The 25,063-nt window shown below is 51.0% G+C and overlaps 1 protein-coding gene across 2 annotated transcripts in view; it reads left to right on the top strand.

The window, feature by feature from the left end:
• ITIH5 (inter-alpha-trypsin inhibitor heavy chain 5) overlaps positions 1-24,780 on the top strand; it is a 73,453-nt gene extending 48,673 nt beyond the window's left edge. Inside the window, exons 8-14 of one of the 2 annotated variants that reach the window (XM_011235340.3) lie at positions 9,724-9,892; positions 12,559-12,868; positions 15,120-15,676; positions 17,224-17,277; positions 19,318-19,434; positions 20,571-20,948; positions 21,990-24,780. In XM_011235340.3, coding sequence (XP_011233642.2) covers positions 9,724-9,892; positions 12,559-12,868; positions 15,120-15,676; positions 17,224-17,277; positions 19,318-19,434; positions 20,571-20,948; positions 21,990-22,291 — 1,887 coding nt within the window. In that variant the 3' untranslated portion in view covers positions 22,292-24,780. Of the gene's footprint in view, positions 1-9,723; positions 9,893-12,558; positions 12,869-15,119; positions 15,677-17,223; positions 17,278-19,175; positions 19,268-19,317; positions 19,435-20,570; positions 20,949-21,989 lie in introns of those variants that run through there. The other variant, XM_034644071.1, reaches the window with a different exon arrangement.
• Positions 24,781-25,063: the final 283 nt, after the last annotated feature.

Here is a 25,063-nt window from a genome sequence, read left to right as displayed (position 1 = left end):
AAATGAGATCATGTCTCAGAAATTTGGAGGGTCTCTGAGGTAGGCACCATATGTCTCTCGAACAAATAAAAATGGATGATGGCAGGTTTGGGTGCTCCTGCTTACATTTTCAGGCTACCAGCCTTGTTGGAAACATCTAAAAGCACAGCTTCGGTTAATAAAAAATGTCTAGCTTCCCCCTTTCCGGTTTTCTAGAACAAGGGTCAACGAACTTTCTCGATGGTGACAGATAGTAAATGTCTTGAGCTTTACAGACTAGATAGATGGTCTCTGTCTTACTCCTTAAATGTGCTGCCGTAGCACAGAGGCAGCCCTAGGCCATCTGCGGAGAAGCCGTTTTATCAAACAACAGGCAGCAGGCTGGATTTGGCCCCCAGGCCATCGTTTGTTGACCCCTGGTGGGCAGGGATGACTGATGGCCATGGCTAGAGATCGTTTCAGTTGGTTAGTATTTATTCTTGTCTACTGAGCTGCTCTTGTCCAAACATGGCCACCAGCAGATGCGTGGGTCAGAAACACATTGCAAAACAGAGATCTGGGGCTTCGGGCAGGGGACAGAAGGCAGTGGGGAAAATGTGTTTTTGACTCTGACTCAGAATATGAGGAAATAAATGATGGACAGAGGGCACAGTATTCTTTCCCTTAGGTCACCACTGAAGACTTGGATTTTTTATTTCAAAAAGATTAGTCCCTCCAAAATGATACAGATAATTTTAAATAAGTCAGAGGCACCCATTTAAAAAATTTCATTGTGGAGGCAGTTAAGATTTACCCAAACGAGGCCACATATACAAAGTTTTGAGGCTCTCTGAATGCAGGCACTGCGTGGCTCTCATACAAAGAGGAAGTGAACCAGCTAGAGCTCTGAGTTCTCCCGCACGATCCGTTCAGGTGGTGGTTCTCCTAGTGAGCGCCTGATGGCGCGGTCCTGCTGTAACCGGAAAGCCTAGCTTCTCCTTTCTGGTGTTCTCATTTTGCACTCCGTTCTCTCCGGTCGGATCAGTAGACTTTCTCTGTAAAGGGCTGGGGAGGGCCCAAAAGTAAACTTGCTGCAAGTAACAAGGAGATGAATTCTGTCAGTGCAAGCGGATTGAACGAGATAACAGATGTGGGAGTCTTATCAGGGATTGCCCACCCCTGGCTGGCTGGGGAAATGGCACCTGGGTGGATTCCTCCTCGCTGCCCCTGCCCCATAGTGTGGCCCTCCCTTCCCCCCTGCAGGACTCCCGACTCTGCCTCCTGTTTCCACCTTGGCTTCAGCTTCAGACTCCAGATGCTCAAGGAAGGAGGCAAATATCGATTACATGCAGTGGGAGAGGGACTAGGCATAGGGGATACAAAGATAAATACGACAGAGCCTTTTCTCTTGAGGGGTCCAGAGGAGCAGCAAAATCATGTGACAGTCGTATGCAGAGCACTCCCTGTGGTAGACGTGTGTGTATGGTCCGGTCATGGCACAGAGCAGGCACCGATCGGTTCTTTGTAGGAGTGGAGAAAGGGATGATGGACTTCTCAGAGCAGGGGGAGTTGAGTCTGAAAGGTCTTTTAGAAGGTAGTCAAGTTGGTGGGGTAGGAAGGGACAGAGGAACCAAACAGAGAAAGACGGCTAGCATGTGCAAAGCATGGAAGCAAGAGAAAACGCGTGCACCAGAGAAGCCTACTTAAGTCACTCTAATTAAGGACCTTAGGAAAAATAAGATGAAAACAGAGGAGACAAACCATTAAGAGACTCCTGGCTATAGGCAACAAACTGAGGGCTGCTGGACGGGAGGTAGGTGGGGTGATGGGCAGTAAGGAGAGCGTGTGATGTCATGAGCACTGGGTGTTCTATGCAACTGATGAATCACTGACCTCTGAAACTAATAATACACTATATGTTAATTAAATTGAATTTAAATTAAGAAAAAAATTAAAAAGGGCCTAAGAATTTTGCTGGAGAAAAGAAATATGGAACAATCCCATGTTCATGAAACCAACATGTCTTGTAGACAGTAGAAAGAATTTTAGGGATGGTAAAGAGCTTGAGGTGGTCAACAAAAGATTAATGACCAAGGCGACTAGGAACTAATCCTTGAAGATGGGATACAGTTTTCTTTTCTTTTTTAAAATTTTATTTATTTATTTGAGAGAGAGCACAAGTGGGGGAGGGGCAGAGGGAGAGGGAGAAGCAGGCCCCTCGCTGAGCAGGGAGTCCGACGTGGGGCTCAGTCTCGGGACCCTGGGATCATGACCTGAGCCAAAGGCAGACGCTTAACTGACTGAGCCCCCCAGGCACCCCTAAGACACAGTTTTCTTGACAGGAAAGGAGGGAGTGAATTCTTGGCTGGGGAAAAACATGAAGAGAGTTATGAAACAGGAGTGAATATGCCATTGCCAGAAAGTGGGGCTTTGAGCCTGGGACACTTGCATAAAGCTGGTTCTTTTGAAGGATGGCACCGTCGGCAGAACAGTGGGCAGAGGGAAACTCCTGCCTTCTCCTCTCTGGACCCTCGAGCTCTCCGGAATCAGTCCCCTTCTGCAAGTAAGGATGAGTGTTACCAAAACTCAGAAGAAAAAGTAACCAACTCCTAAGAATGAAGTTCGGCTGGTGTTAGAATCTCTCCCCCTGGCAACCAGAATCTCACTTTCCAGTCTCACGGTGTCTTTAAGAGCATGGGAAGATGAAAGAGCCACAGGATGTCATGGCTCTCCTTGCCTGGTAGGGGATGACACGACTTCCTCTCAGTAGTTTCTTGTGGATACCGTCTAAGCGTGCTAATACGCCGTGTTTACTTGTTAACTGTTCCACTGTTTCATATTTAGCATGGCTTTTTCTCAGCCTCCCCAATCTTTCTGTTGTGTTCTTAATGTTTGTCAAGGCACATCCCTGGAGATTTATAGCGAGTGGCATAGGGTGGACCCATGCCAGGGAAACCGGAATCATGAGAACTCACACGTAGGAGAAAGTTGAATGAGTCATAGGGCAGTCAAAGAGTCAGTCACATACCAACAAAAATCTGTCGAATGAAACAGGCAGTTTCCAGAATCCAAAGATGTAGTTGGGCAGTATAAACTTAACAATTTAGACCAGACACAGGGGATCGGGGGATTAGGTCACATCGGTCAGGTCAGTCAGTAGGTGTGTCAGAACATGGATGAAGGACACCAGTTACAAAGGAGTAAACGTAGGTGAAAATCTCTTGGTCCCCATCCTCTTATTTACTTCCCGTTAGAGCAGGAGCTGCACCTGCGGACGGCCACCGGGAGCCTACAGACAGAAGTGGTAGGGCTGCGTCCTTGGCCAGAGTCAGAAGTGTGGGATCGACATGGAGAGCAAATCCTAAGGAGTATCAACCTTCCCTATGAGGAGAAGTGAAAAAATAACGTTTTGGGTCTTGAGTTATTTACACATAAAGCATGAAAAATGGATATGCTTCATCTCTTAAAGAATCAAAGATGTTAATGCTATTGGCAGAGAGGCTTTCAGAAAAATGTACAATGACATTATTAGGCAAATGTTTCATACATTTGTCAAAAAAAGTCAAAACATTAAGTAATGAATCTTAACATTGGCCAGAGCATTAACATGAGAGATCATTGGCTTCTCAGGTTAGATTAATGTGACTCAAACACAAAGGCTTGTGAAATGTGGTTCTGTTTATATTGCAATGGATGTTCTAACATCTAAACCTATTCAGACCTTTTTTTTTTTTTGGTTAAGGCTGAATTTAGCCAGAATTTAGTATTTAACAAATCATCTTCTTTTAGATCCAGTCCTGAAGTAATACCTGTATTTAGGCTAAGAAGATGATTTTCTCTATGAAATAACCACTACTTTCTATTTTTACACAGATTGGGTAAACACATAAGAAATTAGCATCAGAACAGAGCTGCCCTATATAGCCTAGCGCAGTACTGCCCTAGAAGAGAGTTCAGAATTGGAATTCAAACAGGAAAGGAAATGACAGCATAAAATCCTACACTTTTAAATACAGGAACCTTACAATTCTCTTCATAATAGTATGAGCATTAAAATGTAGAGACCAAAGTAATAGTGTTTTCTACATTTACTTCCAGGTGCAATTTCAAGTTACTATTTAGTTTCTACTAAACTTTGAAAGCATTAGAAGATGTGATGACTTCTATCCCGAATTTTCCATTTACATAAAGCAACCTTCCTAGTTTCTACTCTTTTTGTAAAGAACATATTGGCCAGTAGAAAAATAGTTTTAGTTTCTTTCAACAAGATTTCAACTGACAGAGACACTTTTTTTGATCCTTTGTTTTGGGTATTATAGTTCGGAATTTTTTTTTTTTTTAAAGATTTTATTTATTTGACAGAGATAGAGACAGCCAGCGAGAGAGGGAACACAAGCAGGGGGAGTGGGAGAGGAAGAAGCAGGCTCACAGCAGAGGAGCCTGATGTGGGGCTCGATCCCATAACCCTGGGATCACGCCCTGAGCCGAAGGCAGACGCCCAACCGCAGTGCCACCCAGGCGCCCCTAAAAAAAAATCTGATGATTTGCTGGGTCACAGTAAGATTTCAGAAAACTTTCCTTCGAATCATTGAAGGATTTATAGATATAAGGTTCTCTTGCCTCTTTTTTTTTTTTAAAGATTTTATTTATTTATGTGACAGAGAGACAGCCAGTGAGAGAGGGAACACAGCAGGGGAGTGAGAGGAAGAAGCAGGCTCATAGCAGAGGAGCCCGATGTGGGACTCAATCCCGGAACGCCGGGATCACGCCCTGAGCCGAAGGCAGACGCTTAACGACTGCGCTACCCAGGTGCCCCAAGGTTCTCTTGCCTCTTATGGATTTTTTTGGGATCTTGAAATGCCATGGTCCCCCTGAAGCATAACCGATACCCATGGACTGCAACTTCTCCTGGCACGTCGTGGTTACTGTGGTCTCGACCATGACCCTGACTCCAGGGAGACTTGGGACAGGGCCAGGAGTGGAAGCCTGTGGAGTGTTCACACAGACGCTGGGGTGGCTGATGCATCCAGTCTCCTGCTGCGGGCTTAGACACCTTAAGGTTGCAGTGAGGATGTGATGTTGCCAACTTTCATGGAGTCACAGACTTTTTTTTTTTAAGAGAGAGAGAAGACACGGAGAGGGGGCCAGAGGGAGAGGGAGAGAATCCCAAGCAGACTCCCTGCTAATTGAGGAGCCTGACACGGGGCTCGATCCCACGGCTCTAAGATCATGACCCGAAGCCAAGAGTTGGGCGCTCAACTGACTGAGCTATCCAGGCTCCCCTGAGTCACAGACTGTTTTTATTTGTGTCTGTCCGTTTGCATAGAATGACTACCAGGACACACTGACACCCAGGAGCAAGACGCCTCAGGCAGTGAGGGCTTCCCCGTGCTGGCATCAGGAAGGACCGTGGGCTAACAGAAGGACAGTATAAATATGCCTCCCCCTTCCTCCGGTTACTTGTACCCACCACGGGAGCAGGCTGACCGTAGCCAGAGTTTGTAGTGGACACAGTCCACTTTCCAGTGTTCTCTTTCAGAAACTTAGGGCCGTCTTCATGGTGTGTATCTGTTGATCACAATTCTTGTTTGTGGCCCAGGTCAGATGTGAGAAGGGCTTAAGTTTCTTTGTGGAATTTTTTAAAGCTGTTTATCATAGGCGCTTTTTCACTTGGGTTCATTCAAAAGGGTGATGTGGAAAAATGAAAGGGAAAATGAGCACTTCTCGGTAAACATTTTAGAATAAGGCAAGTGATAGCACTGCTTAAGAGCACAGAATGACCATTCTGCTGAGAACATAGAATGGCTCACATCTACTACCCTTGAACTTGGATTTCATCTATGATGTCATGGCTCTCCTTGTAGGATGCCCAATGGCCCAGACGCTGTGGTACAAAAGGCCTTTTGTGTCAGAGTTATTTCCTGTCGAGTGTGGTTTGGTGCAGACACAGAAATATTTGAGAAAAGCTGCGTCGTCGGGAACCCTGATGGAAGTGGTCCCAAGGGCGGCCAGGCAGCTGGGTTTGTCATGGGCTCCACTGACATTTCACTCTGAGGGTCTTATTATATGGTGCTTCCCTGCTTGTGAAATGTTGAATGGTCATTCATGACGTGGTAGTTAGTGCAGTGGAATGCTCACCTCCTTGAGGGGCTGTGCCAAGAGTCTGCAGCTGCAAGGGTCAGTTTTGTAGGGAAGGGGGAGAGGAAGTTTCCATCCCTTGCCCTGGTTTACTGCAGGGACCCAAAGTGCACAGGCCAGAGCTGCTCCTGGGCGCTCTCCTCCCTGACCATGGTGCTGCTGAGGGCCGGCACACACTAACTCCAGGGACCTGGCTCTGCCCCTGGACGGACACCATCAGAGGCACCATTTATGTCTCTTTCCTGAAGACCCACTGCAACAGGGACGTAGCAAACCACACTGAATGAGTGGGGAATCGGAAACAGAGTTTATGTGTAGTTATTTATATCTGCCTTGTTCCTGAAGGTACTTTAATTTAAGGACAGAGATGAAAAGACTGACTTAAGAATAACCCCAAGGCAGAGGTGGAATTAACTTCTAAGGCATTGTTTTCAAAGGAAATGTTTCCTCCTTCTAACCTTAGAAAAGTACACGTGAGGAGAAGAATTTGTCACCATAAAATAGTTTCAAGCAGAGAACAGTCCCCATTCTTCACTGTTCTAGATGGCTACGACTAAAAGGCAGCTTTAATGACCTGGCAGGCCAAGGTGCTTCCTCACGACCTGAATAGTACGAAGTTTGTCCTTGTATGTTGTTAGTTGTATTTGTGTACCTTTCATCTTTCTTCAGTCCAGACACCACCTGGAATGTTCTGGTCTGGACATAGACCGGTGTCTGCAGATTGCCCTCTGTAAGCAGCAGGGAGCGTGTGGGTGCCCATGTCCATGGACCGGCGCCTCCAGGAGCTGCTCCGCACCCACAGAGGAGATGTGTGGCTCTGGGGCCGGCCGATCTCTAAGCACTCTCTCCTCCTCCTCAGCCACAACCCCCCATGCTCCTTTCTCTTCTCTTCCTCTGCACAGGGGATGGTTTTCCTGCCTCTGCCTGAGCGCCCTCGCTCCCTGAGACTCACTGATTCCTCCCAGCAGGCTGACCTCCTGGCAGTTGGATACTGTACCCCGAACCTCTCTTCCCAAGAAAGCCCCGTCCTTGTCCCCAAGAATAAACATGGCCGGTGGTGACACGCTGGAAGTACTCTGATGACCCCAGAGACTGAGGGTAGCTTGGCAATGCCGGACATGCAGCCGCCATCACTCATCACACCCAACCACCAACTGTATTCGTCTCCACAGAAACTCTGTACAAAGTATATAACCGTATGTCGTACATGCCTACTTGTAAAGGTGCCCAAGGAGGACATTTGCACAGGCTCCGGTGGTCACCTAGTGATAAGTTAACTTCAGGGCATCCTCGCTCCCAGTGGTATGTGTTGGAGTTCCCGGTCTCCAGCAGGCAGGCTTCTTCCTAGTGTTCGAGGGCAGGAAGTGGAGTTTTGGGGGCGGGGAAATAGGCCAAGGAACGTGGCTTGCTGCGACATGCAGGGTCTTTCCCTTTAGGTCATATTTGTTGGAAAGGGCCCCGGGGGAGAGGCGGTTACCATTCTCATCTGTCTGTCCGTCTGCCTGCACTGGAAGGGTCGACAGGTCTTCTCAGTTGTCATCCTCCAGGCCCTTAGGGTTTAGACCAACCCCTCTCCTGTGACACCTCTTTGCCTCCAGGGTAGTTCAGGCCTTCCCACAAGCTTGGACTGCACATTCTCTGCCTTTCTGGGCTTCCTCTGCTCTTTCTGGAATGTGCTTACCCTGTTCTCTGGACTGTACTCTTGGAAAGTCTGGCAAGGTTTGTGTTCATCTTCAACATGTAAACACAGTGTGCAGAAACATCAGCTGAAGTCCACGCATTTACTCTTCTATCTGGACACTCACCTTCTGCTGGCCGTTTAAGCCGTCCAAAGATGCAGAGCGCCCAGGGCCGTCAGCCCATCTAAGCAGAGAGGAAGAGCCCCCAGCGCGTTCATGGACGGTGCCAGCCGCGGGCAGCAGTGGCAGCTCCTACCCAGGCCCCTTGGGATGAGGGGTGGGAGGCCAACCAGAAGGTCCCAGTGCAACTGGAAACGGAGCCATGGGAGCCCGCTGGCCTGCCTTCCCTCGGTGCATGTGAGGATACGCTGCAGCTGTGGCCTTACAAGGTCCTAAGAAACCTGTAGTTGCCGAGGGAAGGGGAGAAGGGCGGAGAGGCTGGAACAACTATTCCTAGAACAGAACATCCATCACAGTGGGAGGAAAATAGCAGCAGAGGAGCCAGGCGGGCCCCTCTCAGGGTCGTTAGCACACTATTTAAGGATCCCTGAGGATGCCAGCCCCTAAACAGACCCCAGTCTTGCGACAAGCTTCCCCTTGTCCAAGCCCTCGGCCCGGTGCCTGGCCAGCTCCGAGCGCCCGCAGACAGCAGCGCGAGCATTTCCAAGGGCCTGCTGTGGACTTGGGCTCCCAGCGCTGTTGTCTCGGACGATGGCTGCTAGCTCTTGTCCTGTCTCCTCACAGCTGCCGACCTTCAGGCCTCCCGGAGGTCTAGACTGCGGGGCTGGGAGCGGTGCCCGACCCGTCCGAGGCTCACGCAGGGCTTGTGTCGGCCCCAAGTGGAAGGAAGGGTGAGGAGTCGAAGTCCTGCCAGCTTCCTGGCTAATGCTGCGTCAACACTTAGCGCACTCCACCCACATCTGTTTATTGTAATTATCTGATTTATTTTTACTCCAACGCGATCTAGCAGTCAGTTCTGTTTCCTACACATCATCCTTCTCAGGATTATCTTTCCGTGGTTCTCAAGGGTGGGGCGGGTGTCTCTCTGACTTCCTTTGTATTCTGAAGGATTTGGCATTCCACACACCTCTCTCTCTCCTTCCCTCCTTCCCTCCCTCCCTCTCTTTCTCATTTACTCATTCAACTCACTTGTCTTCACTGCTTTCCAGAATGCCCTTCCTAGTCTTTCAAGCTGTCTGGTTCCTTTTACCCTCCTATTCCTGCTTCCCTGTGAAGTCTTCTCATACTGATGCAGCGCCCCTGCCCCGTGTTTTCATTCTCTTTTAAATTCTTAGTGTGTTTATTATTTATACCTTTAGTCTTAAAATTTGTAAAATGTGTATCGTGCATTCATTCACTAAACTTCACTTCTGCTCCCCGTTGTGTCGGGAACTGTCCTGCGCACGGGGCAATATGAAGATGTACAGAAGCTACCAAGAGCTTGCAGTATGGTAGGGACAAAGATAAAAAGCAAATAATCACGACTGGGCCGATGTGCCCTTTATAACACGAGCATTTTGAGGGCAGTGCTTGCCTAGAGGAAAGGGGAGCAGCTCTCTTTGGAGGAGTTAGGAAGTGTTTCCAATGGAGGATACAGCACATCAGCTGGGTTTTGAAGAGTGTCTAGGAGCTTGTCAGGTGACAAATGGGCATCAGGCAGAGGAAAAGAAACTTCCATCGCCACTGTGACGGTACGGAGGTCTGAGACAGCACGACTTGGAGCAGCCCGTGACACTTCAGATGTTAACCCCCATTCGTGACTGTAACATGTCACGCCAGTGTTTTTCCAGCCAGGTGACAAAGCTCCCTGGACATTTATCCAGGTCCCTTTATATCTCAGGCACTTAATAGTAACCCCAGCATTGTTCCCGGCAAGCAGTTTCCAAGCCAGGGAACGCGAGGACAAAGGTGATCAGCTGTGACCGGTTTTGCTTCTGTGTTGGTTTAGACCAAGGATGCCCTGTTCACGATTCTCCACGACCTCCGACCCCAGGATCATTTCAGCATCATCGGATTTTCCAACCGCATCAAAGTGTGGAAGGACCATCTGGTGTCAGTGACTCCCGACAATGTGAGAGACGGCAAAGTCTATATTCACCACATGTCGCCCACCGGAGGTAAATACGAAACCTTGTTTTCTTGCGGCCTTTGACGTGATAATAAGCAAATAGCTAATTTCTGCCAGGAGACGAGGATTTGAAAGCTGAAGCCAATCACAGGAAAGGAGATAAAGGCGAGAGCTTTCCCAGAAGCTTACGTTTCTCTGAACACCAAGTCTGGAAAGTCTCGTCTTCCAGGCCCCGAACTGATGGTCAAGTAAGTTAGAGGGGAAAATACTTGATAGGTTTTGGAGCCTTTCCTGGTTTATCTCTTGGATCCAAACAATGAAGCTGTTTTTGAAAATGGCTCTTGGGTGAGGAATCAAAGCCAAAGATGGTTCGACATTTTCTGTGCTTGAAAGTTAGAGCCTTGGGAGACAGCAGGTGGGACAGAGCGGCTGAACTACTAGCCTCTTGGCAGGGCTGCGCCGGTGAGTGGAGCATGCGCACCAGGTGGCCAGGGAGATTCTGTGCATGGCAAGTGTGATGGGCTCCGAGTCTTTGCACCCTTGGCTTGGGTATGGTGCCCGGGGAAGCGTGCGGGGATTGGAAAAGGCCCTCCAGGATTCCAGGGAGAGGAGAGAATCAGGACAGGATGCTGCCCAGCTGTGCTGGAGGCAGGTTCCTTCAGTGCACGCTGTGGGGCTTCTGCTCGCCGCTGTCTCTGTCTCCAGTACCGTGGACCTGTGACAGGTGCTCAGGGCTGGAGTGTTTATGGAAGCTCCTCCAGTCTCCCTCCGCCCTTTCTACAAGGGCCTTTACAGAGACTCCTGGGGTTATTGTCTCAGTTAATCCTAATTTGGTTATTGGGGAACATATAAAGCATCCAGTTCAGTTTTCTTCCAGCATTTTTCATCTTTCATCTATGTATTATTTTCTCTGCAAAATGAAGCTCTGATTTCCCAAATGAATTTCATTTAGAACTTGGTCTTGCTTGGATGGAATTCTGACTTGCCCTGGGACTTCTACCTGTCTCCACAGCAGTGTGGTCTAGGGACGGATTAATCGGTTGATGAGAGAGATAAAAGATTGGATTTAATAATATGGGAGGAAGTTGATAAGACAGTCAGGTCCTTGAGGGAGGAAACTCTTCATCTTTGTGTGGCCCCTGGTTCCCAGCACAGGTCCTGACATGTACAGCTCGTGCTCAATGAGTATTTGTTACGTTGAATGTATTTCAACGGCACTACTCACTGTTAGAACGATGTGTGTGTGTGTGTGTGTGTGTGTGTGTGTGTGTGTGTGTTGGCACGGGGTGTGGGGATAGGGCTTTAAGAAACAGCTGATGTGTATTATGTTCTTCTGGAATCCACACCTTACATCTTGTTAGTTTCCTTTCTTTTTTCTCAGCATCTCATCGCCCCAAGCTCTCCAGGTGAACGGAAAGTCAGTCTGTTCCTCTCAGAGAAGCGGGACGGCAGGGTTGGGGGCATAGGTTCTGAAGCCAGACTGTCTGGACCTGAAGCAGCCCCGCCATCTACAGGCCACTGACTGTGTCTGTACCCGAGTTTGCTCATCTCACGTGTGGACAAGAATGGGGTTGTGATGAGGACGAAATCAGTTAAAATATCTGAAGTGCTTAGGACAGTGGCCAGTACGTGGGAAGAACTCTTTCAGTGTCAGACATGGCCATTTCACCCAAGCAGTCCCTCTTGCTGGTGCCCTTAGGTCCTCTGTTGACCTGGGTGGTCTCTCTGCGGGATGGCTGGGCAGCTCTGGGGGGTCTCCCTGTGGAGGGCACCTCCCTGTTCTTAAGAGTGCAGGACATGCCCCCTGGCTTCACATAGGTTTGATTCCAGGCCCTGCTGTGCCTTGGTGCCTGGTACCAGGAAAGCTAAGTCTGCCCCTTTGCCTGCGCTCTGCTTGGCCTTAAAATGGAATAAAAGATCTGGCACCATTGCCAAGTTCTCAATTAAAGGGAAAATAAACACCTGCCTTTTTATCCAGGCTCATGCATCCAGAGGTCAGGTGAAACTAGGCTAGGCATCCGGAAAGGCAAGTTAATGAGCCCAAAGAAATGTTAAAAATCGTTTGGGCTGTAACTTTCCCTTACATTCAGACTCTCTGTGCATCTCAGAATTATCAGTGTGTTTGCACAGACCTAGACATGTATTTTTATTTATTTATTTATTTACTTATTTATAGCCAGAAATTCTGGAGAATGTGAAACAATGGGGAGAAATTACCTGGTCCACTCAAACACAGTACACTTTGCGGGTAGATAAAAATCACTCCAGATGGGGTGATGGATTGTGGTGATGAGTATACAGCTTTATAAATTTACTAAACGTACTTAAGTGTGTACCTGCAGTGAGTGCCTTTTCTTTACCTTTGGGACTTGCCCTCCCTCCAGATTCCTGTACCTAAGTCCCTCTTGCACTTTGCAAAGCTAGTCCCAGGAAAGGAGTAGGAGCCATTGACGCTAAGGTATTGAAGACTTCCAAGCCAAGGCGCCGTCAGATGCGTTCGGGAGAAGGGGCATACAGTGGGATACCTCCAAGCCATTCCCATTCATTTAGCAAACCCTTGCCAAGTGTTTAGATAGGCTGGCGTCACCCTGTAGGTGCAGGGGACTTCTTTGCCCACTCAGGTCCCCCTGCTACTGCTTGAGCAGTGGTGAGCGTGCACCCAGGTGAAGGAGGCAGGCACACAGGCTTGAGCTGGCACATTTCGGTGTTCCCCAGGCACAGACATCAACGGGGCCCTGCAGAGGGCCATCAAGCTGCTCAACGACTATGTGGCCCACAACGACATCGAAGACCGCAGCGTGTCCCTCATCATCTTCCTGACCGATGGGAAACCCACTGTCGGGGAGACCCACACCCTCAAGATTCTCAACAACACCAAGGAGGCCGCCCGAGGCCAAATCTGCATCTTCACCATCGGCATCGGGAATGACGTGGACTTCATGCTGCTGGAGAAACTGTCGCTGGAGAACTGCGGCCTCACACGGCGCGTTCTCGAGGAGGACGACGCGGGCGCGCAGCTCATCGGGTCCGTACGTCCGTCTTCTCCAGACAGGGAGACTCGGGCTCTCAGAAGGGGGCGGAGGGTTGTGGGGTCCTAACTCATCACCTGCTGGGAGACGTCCTACGGGGAGTTTAACCCGGGTCGATCCGCCTTCAGATTCTGGGCCCTGCTTCGTGACTTTAGGCAAGAGTGAAGCCAGTCTTGCTCAGTTCCCTCATCTGTAAAATGAGGAGTGCGGTCGGTCGACAGAATCGAATGAGAAAACCGGTGTAAAGTACTGGCGGGATGGCTGTTGCATGTTAGGTGTTCAGTTAGCTCTTACGGTTGTAATTGTCTTCTGGACACTTCTAGTCTATTCTCTGGTACACTGTCTAGTGTGTTTGCTTTAATTCCCCCTGAGGCATACATAGGAGACTAGTGCTGTCTCCATTTTGTGTGCTGGTTAAAACTGGCTGCTGATTCTCTTAGTGTTTTGAGGTGGAGAAGAAACTGCATCTTAGGTTTTCTCACTCCGTTTGGAGCCTCCCCACAGCTGTCACGTTGCCAAACACAGGGTATGACTTTGCTGTTGATTCGAGGAAGCGCTGACTCTCCGTTCCACATGATGTGCGTGGATCTTCTTGACGGCATGTATGGGAGATGCTTCGAAGGAAAAGTGAGATTTGCGTAGATTTGCAGCTGTTGAATAGCCGTATTCAAGGACTATTCGTTAATGATAAACCTAATTAGAGGTCTCTGACATGGGCAGGAAAAGTGGCTCCTTAGTATGAGGCTAGCCACCATTCCCCCCACCCCTAGGTTTCAAAGATGTAAATAATAAGACAGATTTGCTTCCCACATTTTCACAGTTATTCAAAACAGTATTCAAAGGGGGAGAACCTAGGGCATTGTATATTAAGATTTAATAACGCGCTCAAAAGCAAAAGCAATGACATTGAAGCAAACCAGCCGCGCTGTCGTATTACCAAAACCACCAATACCCAACATTTATCGAGAACTGACGACGCGCCAGGCTTTCCTGCACCTGTTGTCTCAGGCGAGCTTCACAGAAAGCCTAGGGGCAGGTGTAGCAGGGTCCAAGTGAAGCTGCCATGTGGCCGACCCTCGCCTGTAATGTCCGGACACACTAGATTCTGCTCCACGAAGTCGCTCAGAGACTCCCGTTCTTCCCCTTTGGTCACTCTGCACCCCTCGGGTGTCGTCCTTAGCTGCAATGTTGAAATTAGGTCACTGTCATTTGTATATTCTGGCCCCAAAGAGGGAGAAAGAAAAGAAAACCAGAGTAAGAAGCCATTTTATCTCAAGCAAGCATTGCAGAAGTTGTGCATTCCACTTCTACTCATATTCTGTTGGTGAGAACGTGGCCATGTTTGGCCAGAGTCGAGGCTGAGAAATGTAGTCGATCGCTGGATGGGTAGAACTCAGTTAGGAAAGAAGCAGAGAGTGAGCTTGAGGGGACAGCTCGTAGTCTACCAAAGCAGCTACTCAACGTTCCAACTTCATAGAGGAACCGAAGTTCAGAGAGGTCATGTCACATGTCCCAAGACACACAGCAAGGAAGTGACTGAGCTGGCTTCCACAGCCTGTGCTCTCATCTGCATCTTTGGAAGGGGGGCTTTGATGGTTCCCTGACTCAACAAAAAGCAACCTCGTAACAACCAGTAGAGAAGCTAAAGCCAGCGAACAGGCATTACACACAAGCTTAGTATCAGAGTCAAGATGAGATTTCTCAAGGCTAATGGGCTAGTTAAAGGGCACCTGGAATATGTGTTTGGTTCTAAGAAATGTGTTTTAAGGGACCCTTTGAGAAACATAGGTATGTACAAAGGAAAGTTACCAAGCGGCCCCTCAGCTCGGGGTGCTTGAATTAGTATCATATGAATAGTTTAGGAAACGGAGTTGGTGGGGATCGATGAGACACAAAAAGATTTCTAGGAGCACACAGCAGTGTTTGCCAGACGGTTAAACGCCCGTGTTGCTCCAGAAGCAGCACAGAGATCGGTGGGTGGAAACTGCAGGAAAGAAGGTGTGATCTACTCCAGGGGCCTCCCCATCCTGGTCGGAGCAGCTGAAAGGAGGCGAGACGCCAGTGGGGTAGTGAGTTCTCTGTCACCACTGGTGTTCAAGCCGCTGCTGCCCGGCTTCATAGCGGAAGTGTCCTGCCGGGTAGTGTTGGACTTGAGGGCCTGCAGACCGGTGGGTCCCCTGGCAGGTAGGACCTGCCCTGCCGGCAGCCAGGGCTGGGCCCGACTCTGTCTCTGTCCTCCCACTGCAGGTTCTATGATGAGATCAGGACCCCTCTCCTCTCCGACATCCGCGTCGATTACCCGCCGGCCTTGGTGGAGCAGGCCACCAGGACCCTGTTTCCCAACTACTTCAACGGCTCGGAGATCGTCATCGCGGGGAAGCTGGCCGACCGCAAGGTGGGACAGCTGCACGTGGAGGTCACGGCCAGCAACAGCAAGAAATTCGTCATCCTGAAGACGGACGTGCCGGTGGAGCCGCAGAGGGCGGGGCGCGGCGAGACGGGAAGCGCCAGGCCCCAGGCCGGGGGCACCGAGCCCCGCAACCACGTGGAGCGGCTGTGGAGCTACCTGACGGTGAGGGAGCTGCTGAGCTCCTGGCGGCACAGCCGCGACGAACAGGACCGGGAGCGCCTGCGGCAGAAGGCACAGGCCCTGGCCCTGGCCTACCGCTTCCTCACCCCGCTCACAGCCATGCACCTGCGGTCGGCGGGGCAGCCGGAGAAGCTGGAGGAGGCGCAGGGCGTGTCGGCCGCCGTGGGCCCCGAGACCGTGATGCAGAGCGTGCGGGGCGCCAGCCCGCAGCCAGGTGAGCAGATGTGCGGAGCCCCCGCGCTCCCCTCCCCCCGCCCGCGGCTGTCCCTTACTGCGGGAGACCATGTCGTGCCCTGGCGTCACAGGGTGTGTACGCCGTCGGGTTTGTGCGGTTGCAAAGGCTGGATCTGTAGAGAAATTTGGAAACGTGGCATTTGTCTCAGAAACGTTGCCAGGTAAAGTCAGTCTAGCGATAAATCATCGGTATCGGGGGCCCACCCCGCAGGGGGCAATGTTGGAGGCACCAGGATGAGCAAACGAACAGGTACTCGTGTTTAAGCGTCGTCCTGCCTCTGTGAGCCCCTCAGAGCCATGCTGCTTTACCTGCTGGACGGCAGGTGCCCAAAGCCGTGGGCATCTAGAGATGAGCCCACAGGAAACACACCGCCCCAAGGGGGGCACCCGAACTCCTTCCCACGCACACCTGCTTTGTGGAACGCGCGAAAACCTTCCTGCCAATGCCTGGTTTTTATTGTCCTGACAACATATGTGAGGAACGGACTTATGGATTCTCGAGAGAATTCATCCTTTATATGCTTATCACTAGACTCTAAGCCGAAATGGTCATTTCCAGTTTCATGCCATTTTGTTGGGGGAAAACAGTAGCGACAAGCAGAGGAAAAGGAGAGGAAAATAGTTCCCCCAAAGCAGAGCACTATAATCTCAGTCATAACGGCTTGTGGGAAACAGCATGTTTTTTACATGTAACATGTTTATTAAATTCCTGCCAAGTTCACATCTCCTAAAAGAGGATGGACAGGAACTCAGGGCCTGCAAATGCTGTCTCAGTTATTCCTCAAGATCTAAAGTCTGAGAAGCACCTGGGCTTGGTAGAGTGAAAGGGTAGGATCCAGACACAGCTGTTTCCACTGTGTGGCTCGGGGCAGGTGTCTGAACTTCTCTGCGCTTCCGTTCCCTGGCCTATAAAGTGTAGATACTAACGATTTCCCTGAAGGGCCCTTGCAAGGATTAGATGTGTCAAATCTTTGGTACAAAGCCAGCGTTCTGCAAATGTTAGATCCCTCTGTCTCGAACTAGACATTTATTGAAAGGTGCGGATTATAACTATATCTGGATTATAACTTTTTTTTTGCATTTTTGTATTTTTTAAATTGTAAAAAAATAACATAAAATTTACCATCTTAACCATTTTTAAGTGTATAGCTTGGTAGTGTGTGGTATCTTCACAGGTCTCCAGAACTTTTTTCATCTTGCAAACCTGAAACTCCATGCCCATTAAACAGCTTTCCTCTCCCCCCACTCCATAACGATAGGTACAACAGAATGTTTTCCCCTATTATACACGCAGAAATCTTAGACAGGAAGAATACGATCTAATTTATAAAAGAATAAAATAACTAAGTCTTCACATGGTATGCCTTCACTTGTGTGTTGTGAGGCCAAGCTCCTTTAAGACGGGTGATTTTTTAAATGACCACAAATGCATTTGAAAGCTATATTTTTACTCACCCCAAACCTCTTGTCTGTGCCTCTCACCTCATCCTCCTTAATGAATAACAATGGGGGTTCTCTTCTTTCTAGGACCTGCTCTCAAGAAACCATACAGCCCAAGAATTAAAGTCTCCAAAACCTCAGGTAAAGAAGAGAATGTGGTTGTGTGTGACTTGAGGGCTGAGATGTTTCCAGGTGGATGGCCCAGAGTTCCCTGACGCCAGTTAAAATACCAGCTCCTGGAACGAGGCACGAGGACCCCTAGTCGTTCAGCAAAAGGCAGCAGCGGGAAGCGGTTCTGAGAACCAGGGTGGCCTTAAACACCATGGCTCTCACCCCGAGAAGCCTGGCAGGCCTGATAGCACGACAGACGGGCAGCAGAGGCCCATTTGCATCATGGCTCGGTTTAAACATTACTTGTTTCAGAGACATGACATACACGTGCTTCCAGCTCCCGGTGGTATGAATATCTCTGATGTGCAGAGTTTATTATTATTACTATTATTTTAATCTTTGGCTTTAGATGGGAAAGGCAAATAAAAATACCATAAAATTTCCTTTGGCTGGCTTCCTGGGATTATGATAAGCATCCAGATGGAACAGCAGCACAAGGGCAGAGTTTTAGTCCTGAAATGTACCCGTCTTCCTTTGTAAGTCTGTTTTTGCCTTGCTCATGCGTTTGATGTGCCAGGAATGTTCTAGAGATTAGCCGTGCAGACAACACGCATGTGGTCTCCAATGGGGAGAGTACAACTCTTTTGAACACACGCATCCACACTTTGTGGAATGCGAGAAACTTTCCTCTTGGATGCCACGTGGGGTAATGACTTTCAGACATCTCTCCTTTTTGAAACAAGCAATATCTTCCCTGGTAAAAGGATTTGGATGATTTGAGTAAAAGTGATGCGGTATGAGCACAAGAAACTCTCGAAGACCTGTCACACAGTTCTATTCATACCTAAAGAGCGCCGGAAATATGGACCAGGACCTTTGTCCCCTATGGATGCCTTTTATTTATTTTTTCCTCATCTACAAAAGACCAGTACCTTGTATTTCTGTATATGTCATAGGATACCGGCAGCCCATCACAGTGAGACCACCCAGAGTCTTTCCTGGGGGACAGAAAGTGGTTGTTTTTTTGTTTTGTTTTGTTTTAGCAGTTACAGTGAGGACATTAATTTAATTGCAACTTGAAAAGACTGACCATATCCAAGTGTGTGTACGTGCATGTGTGCACGTAATGTAGAGAGAGAGACATTCAGAAACACGTTGTGTTTGGCATGAGAACTAGAAAGAAACGAACTCTCCGGTCTTGTGAGGGCAGAGAATTGATGTAGATGGTCAGGAATGATTTGTCTGTACAATAGGAGGCAAGCTCCTCAAGTTGACCAGCGGCAAGACTGAGAGAACGTACAAGCAACAGGGGCCAACCACACTGTGGTCTTTTTTTTTTTTTTAAGAGTCTGTTTATTTATTTGAAAGAGGGAGAGAGAGCACAAGCAGGGGGAACAGCAGAGGGAGAGGGAGAAGCAGATTCCCCGCTGAGTAGGGAGTCCAATGTGGGGCTGGATTCCAGCATCCCAGGATCATGAGCTGAGCCAAAGGCAGACACTTAACCGACGGAGCCACCAGGTGCCCCCAAACTCTGTGGTCTTATCTGCAGACAAAACCTTGAGAGCGTTTAAGTCCACGTGCCCCAGAGGCAGGATTTCCATGGCCATTGCTGACTGTCCTTCCTAACCCCCAGTGACTCTGTATCCCACGTGGTCACCGCCCTCAGTTGGCCACTGTCACGCAAGGACTGTGGACATCTGGTGCCGTGTCTCCGGTGCCGTGTCTCCAGTGCCGTGGTGCTCCGGTCACAGGAAAGTGAGGGTTCACACCCACGTCTCTTCCCTTGGGTGGTCAGAGGAGACAGGAAAATGATTTTCTGTGACTGAAGTGTGGTGGAAGGAGTATCACGTCTGGACGTAGGGGACCCGAGTTCACAGACGCACCTCGCACACTGACCGCGTAACACTGGTGTGTCCCTTCACCCCCAGGCGCCTCCCTCGCTCCGACGTCGGGGATCAGTGACAGGTTACACTAACGCATGAGCCAGGAGAAAGGAGAATGTCCACACGGAAGGCACCCGGTAAATGTCTTGTCTCTCTTGCTCTCTCCTGGTTTTTCCCGGTCTGGCAGTGGACGGAGATCCCCATTTTGTCGTGGATTTCCCCCTGAACAAGCTCACCGTCTGCTTCAACATTGATGGGCAGCCGGGGGACATCCTAAGGCTGGTCTCGGATCACGCGGACTCTGGTACGTTCTGTGACCTCTGGGCAAGGGTAAGGTAGGTAGGACCCCCCCCCTCTGTTCTTGAGACGGACGTCCACGTAGATAAGGGGGCACCTCAAAGACACTCCCTGAGGATTGTTGGTGCCTCATTAGAGGCAGTCGACTGTCGACTGTGCGTAGGGCTTGGAGTCAAGAACACAGACGTTGGAAGCCCTGCTCTGATTTTAGCCTGGGCACGCATCTCCCTTGTAGCCTGGAGACAGTGGCATTTGCTCTGGCAGCCTCCCCGGGCTGTTGTAAAGACCGAACGCAGTAATGGACAGGATGCCATTTTATAAAGGCACAGGTCTGTAGACATTGAGGATCTGTTATTGCTACCAGGCCTGTCCATTCCCAAACTAACGTGGGAAGGCTGAGTCCTAAAGCCGTCTCTCTCGCTTCCTCCGCGAGGCGGGTGTTAAGCCCCCAGCTCTGTGTGCACTGAACACGGAGGTAAGCAGGGCTCTGATCTTCAGTCTGTGAGGGGCTGGGGGAAGGAGCTCTCGAGCCACACGCAGGTAACGGTGCCTGAGAGATGGCCACCTGGCAGTTCTCGGTTCCGTGAGGGTGCATGTCTTGAACGGCCAGGTGACACGCGTGATGTAATTACATCATGTGTGATCCCAGGGCTCCTTTCCCACCTTGTTCTCTTGCAAGGCTTCCTAGCCTTTGAGCTAAATCACAGCTTGCCCTAACTCAGGCTCAGCAGGGAAATGGGGCCTCACTGTGCCCCTCCCTGGAGGCATCCACCTTCCTAGGGCCTGTTCCTGGGGTTTGTGTGATCAGCACGGAAAGGGCCAGAGATGCCTGGAGCCTCGAGGCTGCAGCACGTGGCCTCTGCTCATGCTGGGATCTCTCCTTCCCCCCTTCCCCTTGCCCCAGGGAAGGCATCCCCTGCTCCAGCATACTGACAGCATGGGGACGGCTTCTCTCCCACCTCCATGCACGGGTACCCTCACTCATTCAGCAGGCCTGATGGCCCCTACCCGCGAGTCGGACTTCATGGTATGGTGCTGGAGATACGCCGTGAGGCCAGAGGAGGAAGGAAGCTGTATGAGATGCCTGGAGCGTGAAGGTGGGGTGGTGCGCTAACCACTGTCCTCTTCCACGCTGCCCTGCAGGCGTGACGGTGAACGGGGAGCTGATCGGGGCCCCGGCTCCCCCAGGCGGCCACAAGAAGCAGCGCACGTACTTCCGCACCATCACCATCCTCGTCAACAAGCCCGAGAGGTCCTATCTGGAGATCACACCCAGCAGAGTCATCTTGGATGGTGGGGACAGGCTGGTCCTCCCCTGCAACCAGAGCACGGTGGTGGGGAGTCGGGGGCTGGAGGTGTCCGTGTCCGCCAATGCCAACGTCACCGTCACCATCCAGGGCACCGTTGCCTTCGTCATCCTCATTCACCTGTACAAAAGGCCAGCCCCCTACCAGCGAGACCACCTGGGCTTTTACATCTCCCACAGCGAAGGCCTCTCCAGCAACTGCCACGGACTGTTAGGTAGGCAGCCGCTCTCACACTGCTCGGAGCACAGCATCCAGTTTCTGGAAGCGAGGCTGATGTTGCCGGGGTGTTTGGCTTGATTGAGAAATGCAGTCATGGAAGTGCATGCCTTGCCCCCTGGTGACTTTCTGGAAAGGGAAGGGGCTGCATACACTAATTCTCACTGGCCTTCTGGGAAAGTGAGCACAGACTTTGGGAGTCATCTTCTCAAGGTCTGGCTCCTGACTCTGGGCAAGAAGATGCCAATACAGGGCTGCCCGCAGCCCAGCTCCGGGAGTGAGTCCCCCACCCTGCCCTGAGCCGCAGGCAGTCCTCTTCAGCGGCTTTCAACGTGCAGGCCCACGTGGGCCCCTTGCCCACAAGGAAAGGGTGAGCTGCTGCCAGGGCCCAGTTTAGAAAGCAGGATTTCCTGGCACTTGAGCTGGACGTGTTTCTGTCCTGCTCGACTGCCAAGCATGAGCGCCTCGCCCAGACACAGGCCGGCATTCGTGCGGCCTTAGCAGTGCCCTCACTTGACCTACAGAATTCTGGTGAGGCGAATCAGGAATGGGCTGAAGTGACTGCTTTCAACCCCTCAGCCATACCCACCGAATGCACAGTCTAGGAGGGGAATGGTGGCCTGGAGGCGAGGGGAGACGCCAGGCCTCCTTCCCTATTTGGCCTGTCCTGCTCTCCCAGCTCACGAGAAGACAGTGGTTATCTGTCTAAACGAGTTGTTAGACGGCTTTCCAGTGGTAGCACCCCAGCAGCTTCCGGGGCTTCCAGAAGAGGAAACCACTGCAACCTAACCTAGGACTGCCCTGTCCGCACCCTGCAAACACACGTTTGTCCCTAACATGGGACAGGCGTGAGTCCTCTGGGAGAGTCCAGCCTAGGACTGCAGTCAGTTAAAGCCCCGCCTCTGACAGCATCCATCCCCCTGCCTCTGGGTAACACTGTGCACTGGCTGGTCACCAGCGGCCTAAACTGACAAGAGATCTTTCAACCCAGGATTGCCTGCACTTGACTTAGACCCGATGCTTTTTTGTGTCCTCCCAGGTCAGTTCCTGAACCAGGATGCCAGACTCACAGAGGAGCCTGCCAGGCTCAGCAAGGACCCTACTCACCCTCCACTCCCAAAGGCAGGTGAGCAGGCCGAGACTGTCCTAAAGGTGAAAGGACACCAAGTCCCGGTGGTCTGGAAACAGCGGAAAATCTATAACGGGGAGGAGCAGGTGGACTGCTGGTTTGCCAGGAACAACGCAGCCAAACTGATCGACGGGGAGTACAAAGATTACCTGGCAGCCCATCCTTTTGACTCAGAGACATCGTTTGGCCCGGGACTCTCCAGGGGACTCTGACGCCAGCGGCCTGAACGCACGAGTGCATGACAGGGAAGTGGTCTTTGGGGACCCCGAGGTGCACTTCCTGTCGCTTGCGTGTGCCTCGTGTCTTGGCAGTTGGCTGCCACCCGTGACCTTCCCCTGGTGGCGTGTAGGCCCGGTGTCTGAGTGAAGGGAAGAGTCAGGACTCGGAAGCGGAAATGTTATTTCCTTCTCCTTCCTCCCCCTGCCTCCCCTCTCCCTCCGTCCAATAGAGAAAGATGGTGGCCCCAAGGGGGAAAGGTCATACCTAAAAGCAAGAAGTCTGTGTCTCGTGCCAATTGGCTTGTCTGTCTCAGAGCCTGTCATAAGATAACTGATGAAGGAACATTGCCACTAAGCTCGCTTTCTCTGTGGAAACGGCCGAGTTTGGGCACTCTGCTTTTCGCCTTATGCTAATGCTTAGGACTCTCTCCTCTTAGAACTACTGTGTTCTCCAGATGTGAGGCCAGCCTCTGCCTCAAGGGGACCGCTCCTTGGGCCCCGGCCACGGGTCAGGCAAATAGCTCCTAGATTTGATCATTGTAACCAATTAAGTCTTGTCTTAGGAGAGGATTTTCTTCCGCTGTGATATCTTGCCCTTGAAAGTGAGTTTTCATTTAAAAAAAAAAAAAAACTGCGTTCCAGATACCGATGTCTAATGCGCTTTGTAAACCCCTCGACTGTGCTCATGGGTATTCTCCTATTTATTCCAGTAAAGCTAATAAACAGGACTGCCCCTCGTGGCTGTTTTTGACTGGCCTGTCTCGGAGAGTTGGCCCACCTTCGACTTGGCACTGTCCTCCTGTTGTCATAACTCCGGCCTTACCGACTGGCGGTCCTTGGGGAGGTGACAGGTGAGGCGCTCGCAGCGCTGGGACGGGAGGTAGAGCCCCCACGGAGCGCGTCCTCAGCCCCCTCCCAGGCGTCGGCCCGCACGCTGTCAGCAGAAGGCGGCACGCTCACACAGCTGAGAAGCCTTCCCCCATCTCCGAGAGGCGAAGCCAGCGCATCGGCGTGAGGGGGGCACTTTGGTTCCAGAACTTGGACAAGCCCTCTGCTCCCATGAGGAAAGGTTAAAACCGGTGGCCGGGGCTGCGGAGGTCAGGGAGCACCACCCTTGTCATAGCGGACCCCCTGTGCTCAGCCCATCACCCTCTCCAGGGGAAGCGAGGCTTCCCTGCCCTCCTCCCCAGTCCTTGCTTTTGCCCTGTTTGGTCTTCTCGGGGCCACTGAGGTCCAGCAGAGCCCGGTCCTCACTGGGTGCAGGGCGCAGTCGGGACGCACATGGACACAGACGCCCCTCGAGCCGCAAGGCAGAGGAAGAAAGATCGGGGTCAGAGAAATGGAATATTCCAACATGAGGCTGAATTCAACAAAAGCTTTTGGGCTGGCCTCACAGGAGGTCTCTTCCAGTCGGGAGTGAGTCCAGAGCAGGCTCTCGTGAGCTGTGGAGGCACGCTTGGCCCTTGGAGAGAAATCAGAGCTAAGAAACTTGTTTCCCGTATTGGCCCTCCCGTGGGACCGTTTGAGCAGCAAAATGACATCCACATGTTCCTGTCGGACCAGGCGGCCTCAGGAGGCTGTGGGGAGGGGGCATCGGCGGTTCTGTCTCAGAGACCCGGTCTCTCCCCACGTCGTGCCCCCGCCAGGCCGTGCCTGCCCAGCTCTGGGTTTTCGGACTCCCATCTTCCCAGACTCGGCTGCCCGTTTTCAGCCCAGACGGCCGCAGAAGCGCCCGCGTTTCAGAGCTCAGAGGAAGCGGAGGAGGGGGCGCCGGGGGGGGGCCGGTCCTGCCAGGCTCCCCGGGACCCCCTGTGACATAACTTCGGCCCCAGCCGGGCAGACGTCCCGCGGGCCTCGCGGCCCAGCCTGCCCGTCGCCTGCACAGGCGGTCCGCAGTCCGGCACAGGCCTCGGGGCTGCGGGGAGAACGGCGCCCGGCCGGCTCAGTCAGTAGAGCGGCGACGCTTGGTCTCGGGGTTGTGAGTTCGAGCCCCATGTTGAGCATGGAGTTTACTAAAAGAAAAAGGAAGAAAGAAAGAAAGAGAGAGAGAAAAGAAAGACCGCAGGGAGGGCTGTTATTGCACATTACCAGTTACTGCTGCTTTCTCAGAGCAGAGAAGAATATTCCAGCGAGGTACCCCTCATTGTCCTCTTCTGGGGAAAAAAAATGTTTTTTGAGCATCGAAGTTGAGCTTTTATTTTAATGCTTTTACTGCAGACAAATCCCACTTTTCTTTTTCCTCCTCTTCGTGGTCTGTGTCTTTTTATTGTGGAAGTTTTTTACCATTAAATGATCTATTTTAACCTAAGACTGTGGTATCTCCAAAAAACTCCACAGCCATGTTATACCGAGGACCTTGTAATTTGATTGGAAAACATAGTATTTTCTGTTGGTCATGTATGTTGTGGATAGCAGGCTTTTGTAAAGGATAAATGCAGGGCCCCTGGGTGGCCCAGTCAGTTGAGCATCCGACTCTCAACTTCGGCTCAGGTCATGATCTCGGGGTCGTAGGATCGAGCCCCATGTCGGGCTCCACGCTCCGTGTGGAGTCTGCTTGAGATTCTCTCCCTCTCCCTCTGCCCTTCCCCCCACTTGTGCACACATTCTCTCTCTCTGTAAAAAAATAAAATTAAAAAATAAATTAAAAACTGCTTACAAGTAAATGCAGAAGAAAGGAGGAATTCCCTTCTACGGTGGGGAAACTGAGGCAGAGTCCAGTTGAGTGATTTTTCCCCCATTAAGTGCAAGGTGCTAGAACAGGCCCAG

This window comes from Ailuropoda melanoleuca, chromosome 15, assembly GCF_002007445.2.
Source record: "Ailuropoda melanoleuca isolate Jingjing chromosome 15, ASM200744v2, whole genome shotgun sequence".
Taxonomy (NCBI): domain Eukaryota; kingdom Metazoa; phylum Chordata; class Mammalia; order Carnivora; family Ursidae; genus Ailuropoda; species Ailuropoda melanoleuca.
This window is presented reverse-complemented; position numbering and strand designations above follow the sequence as displayed.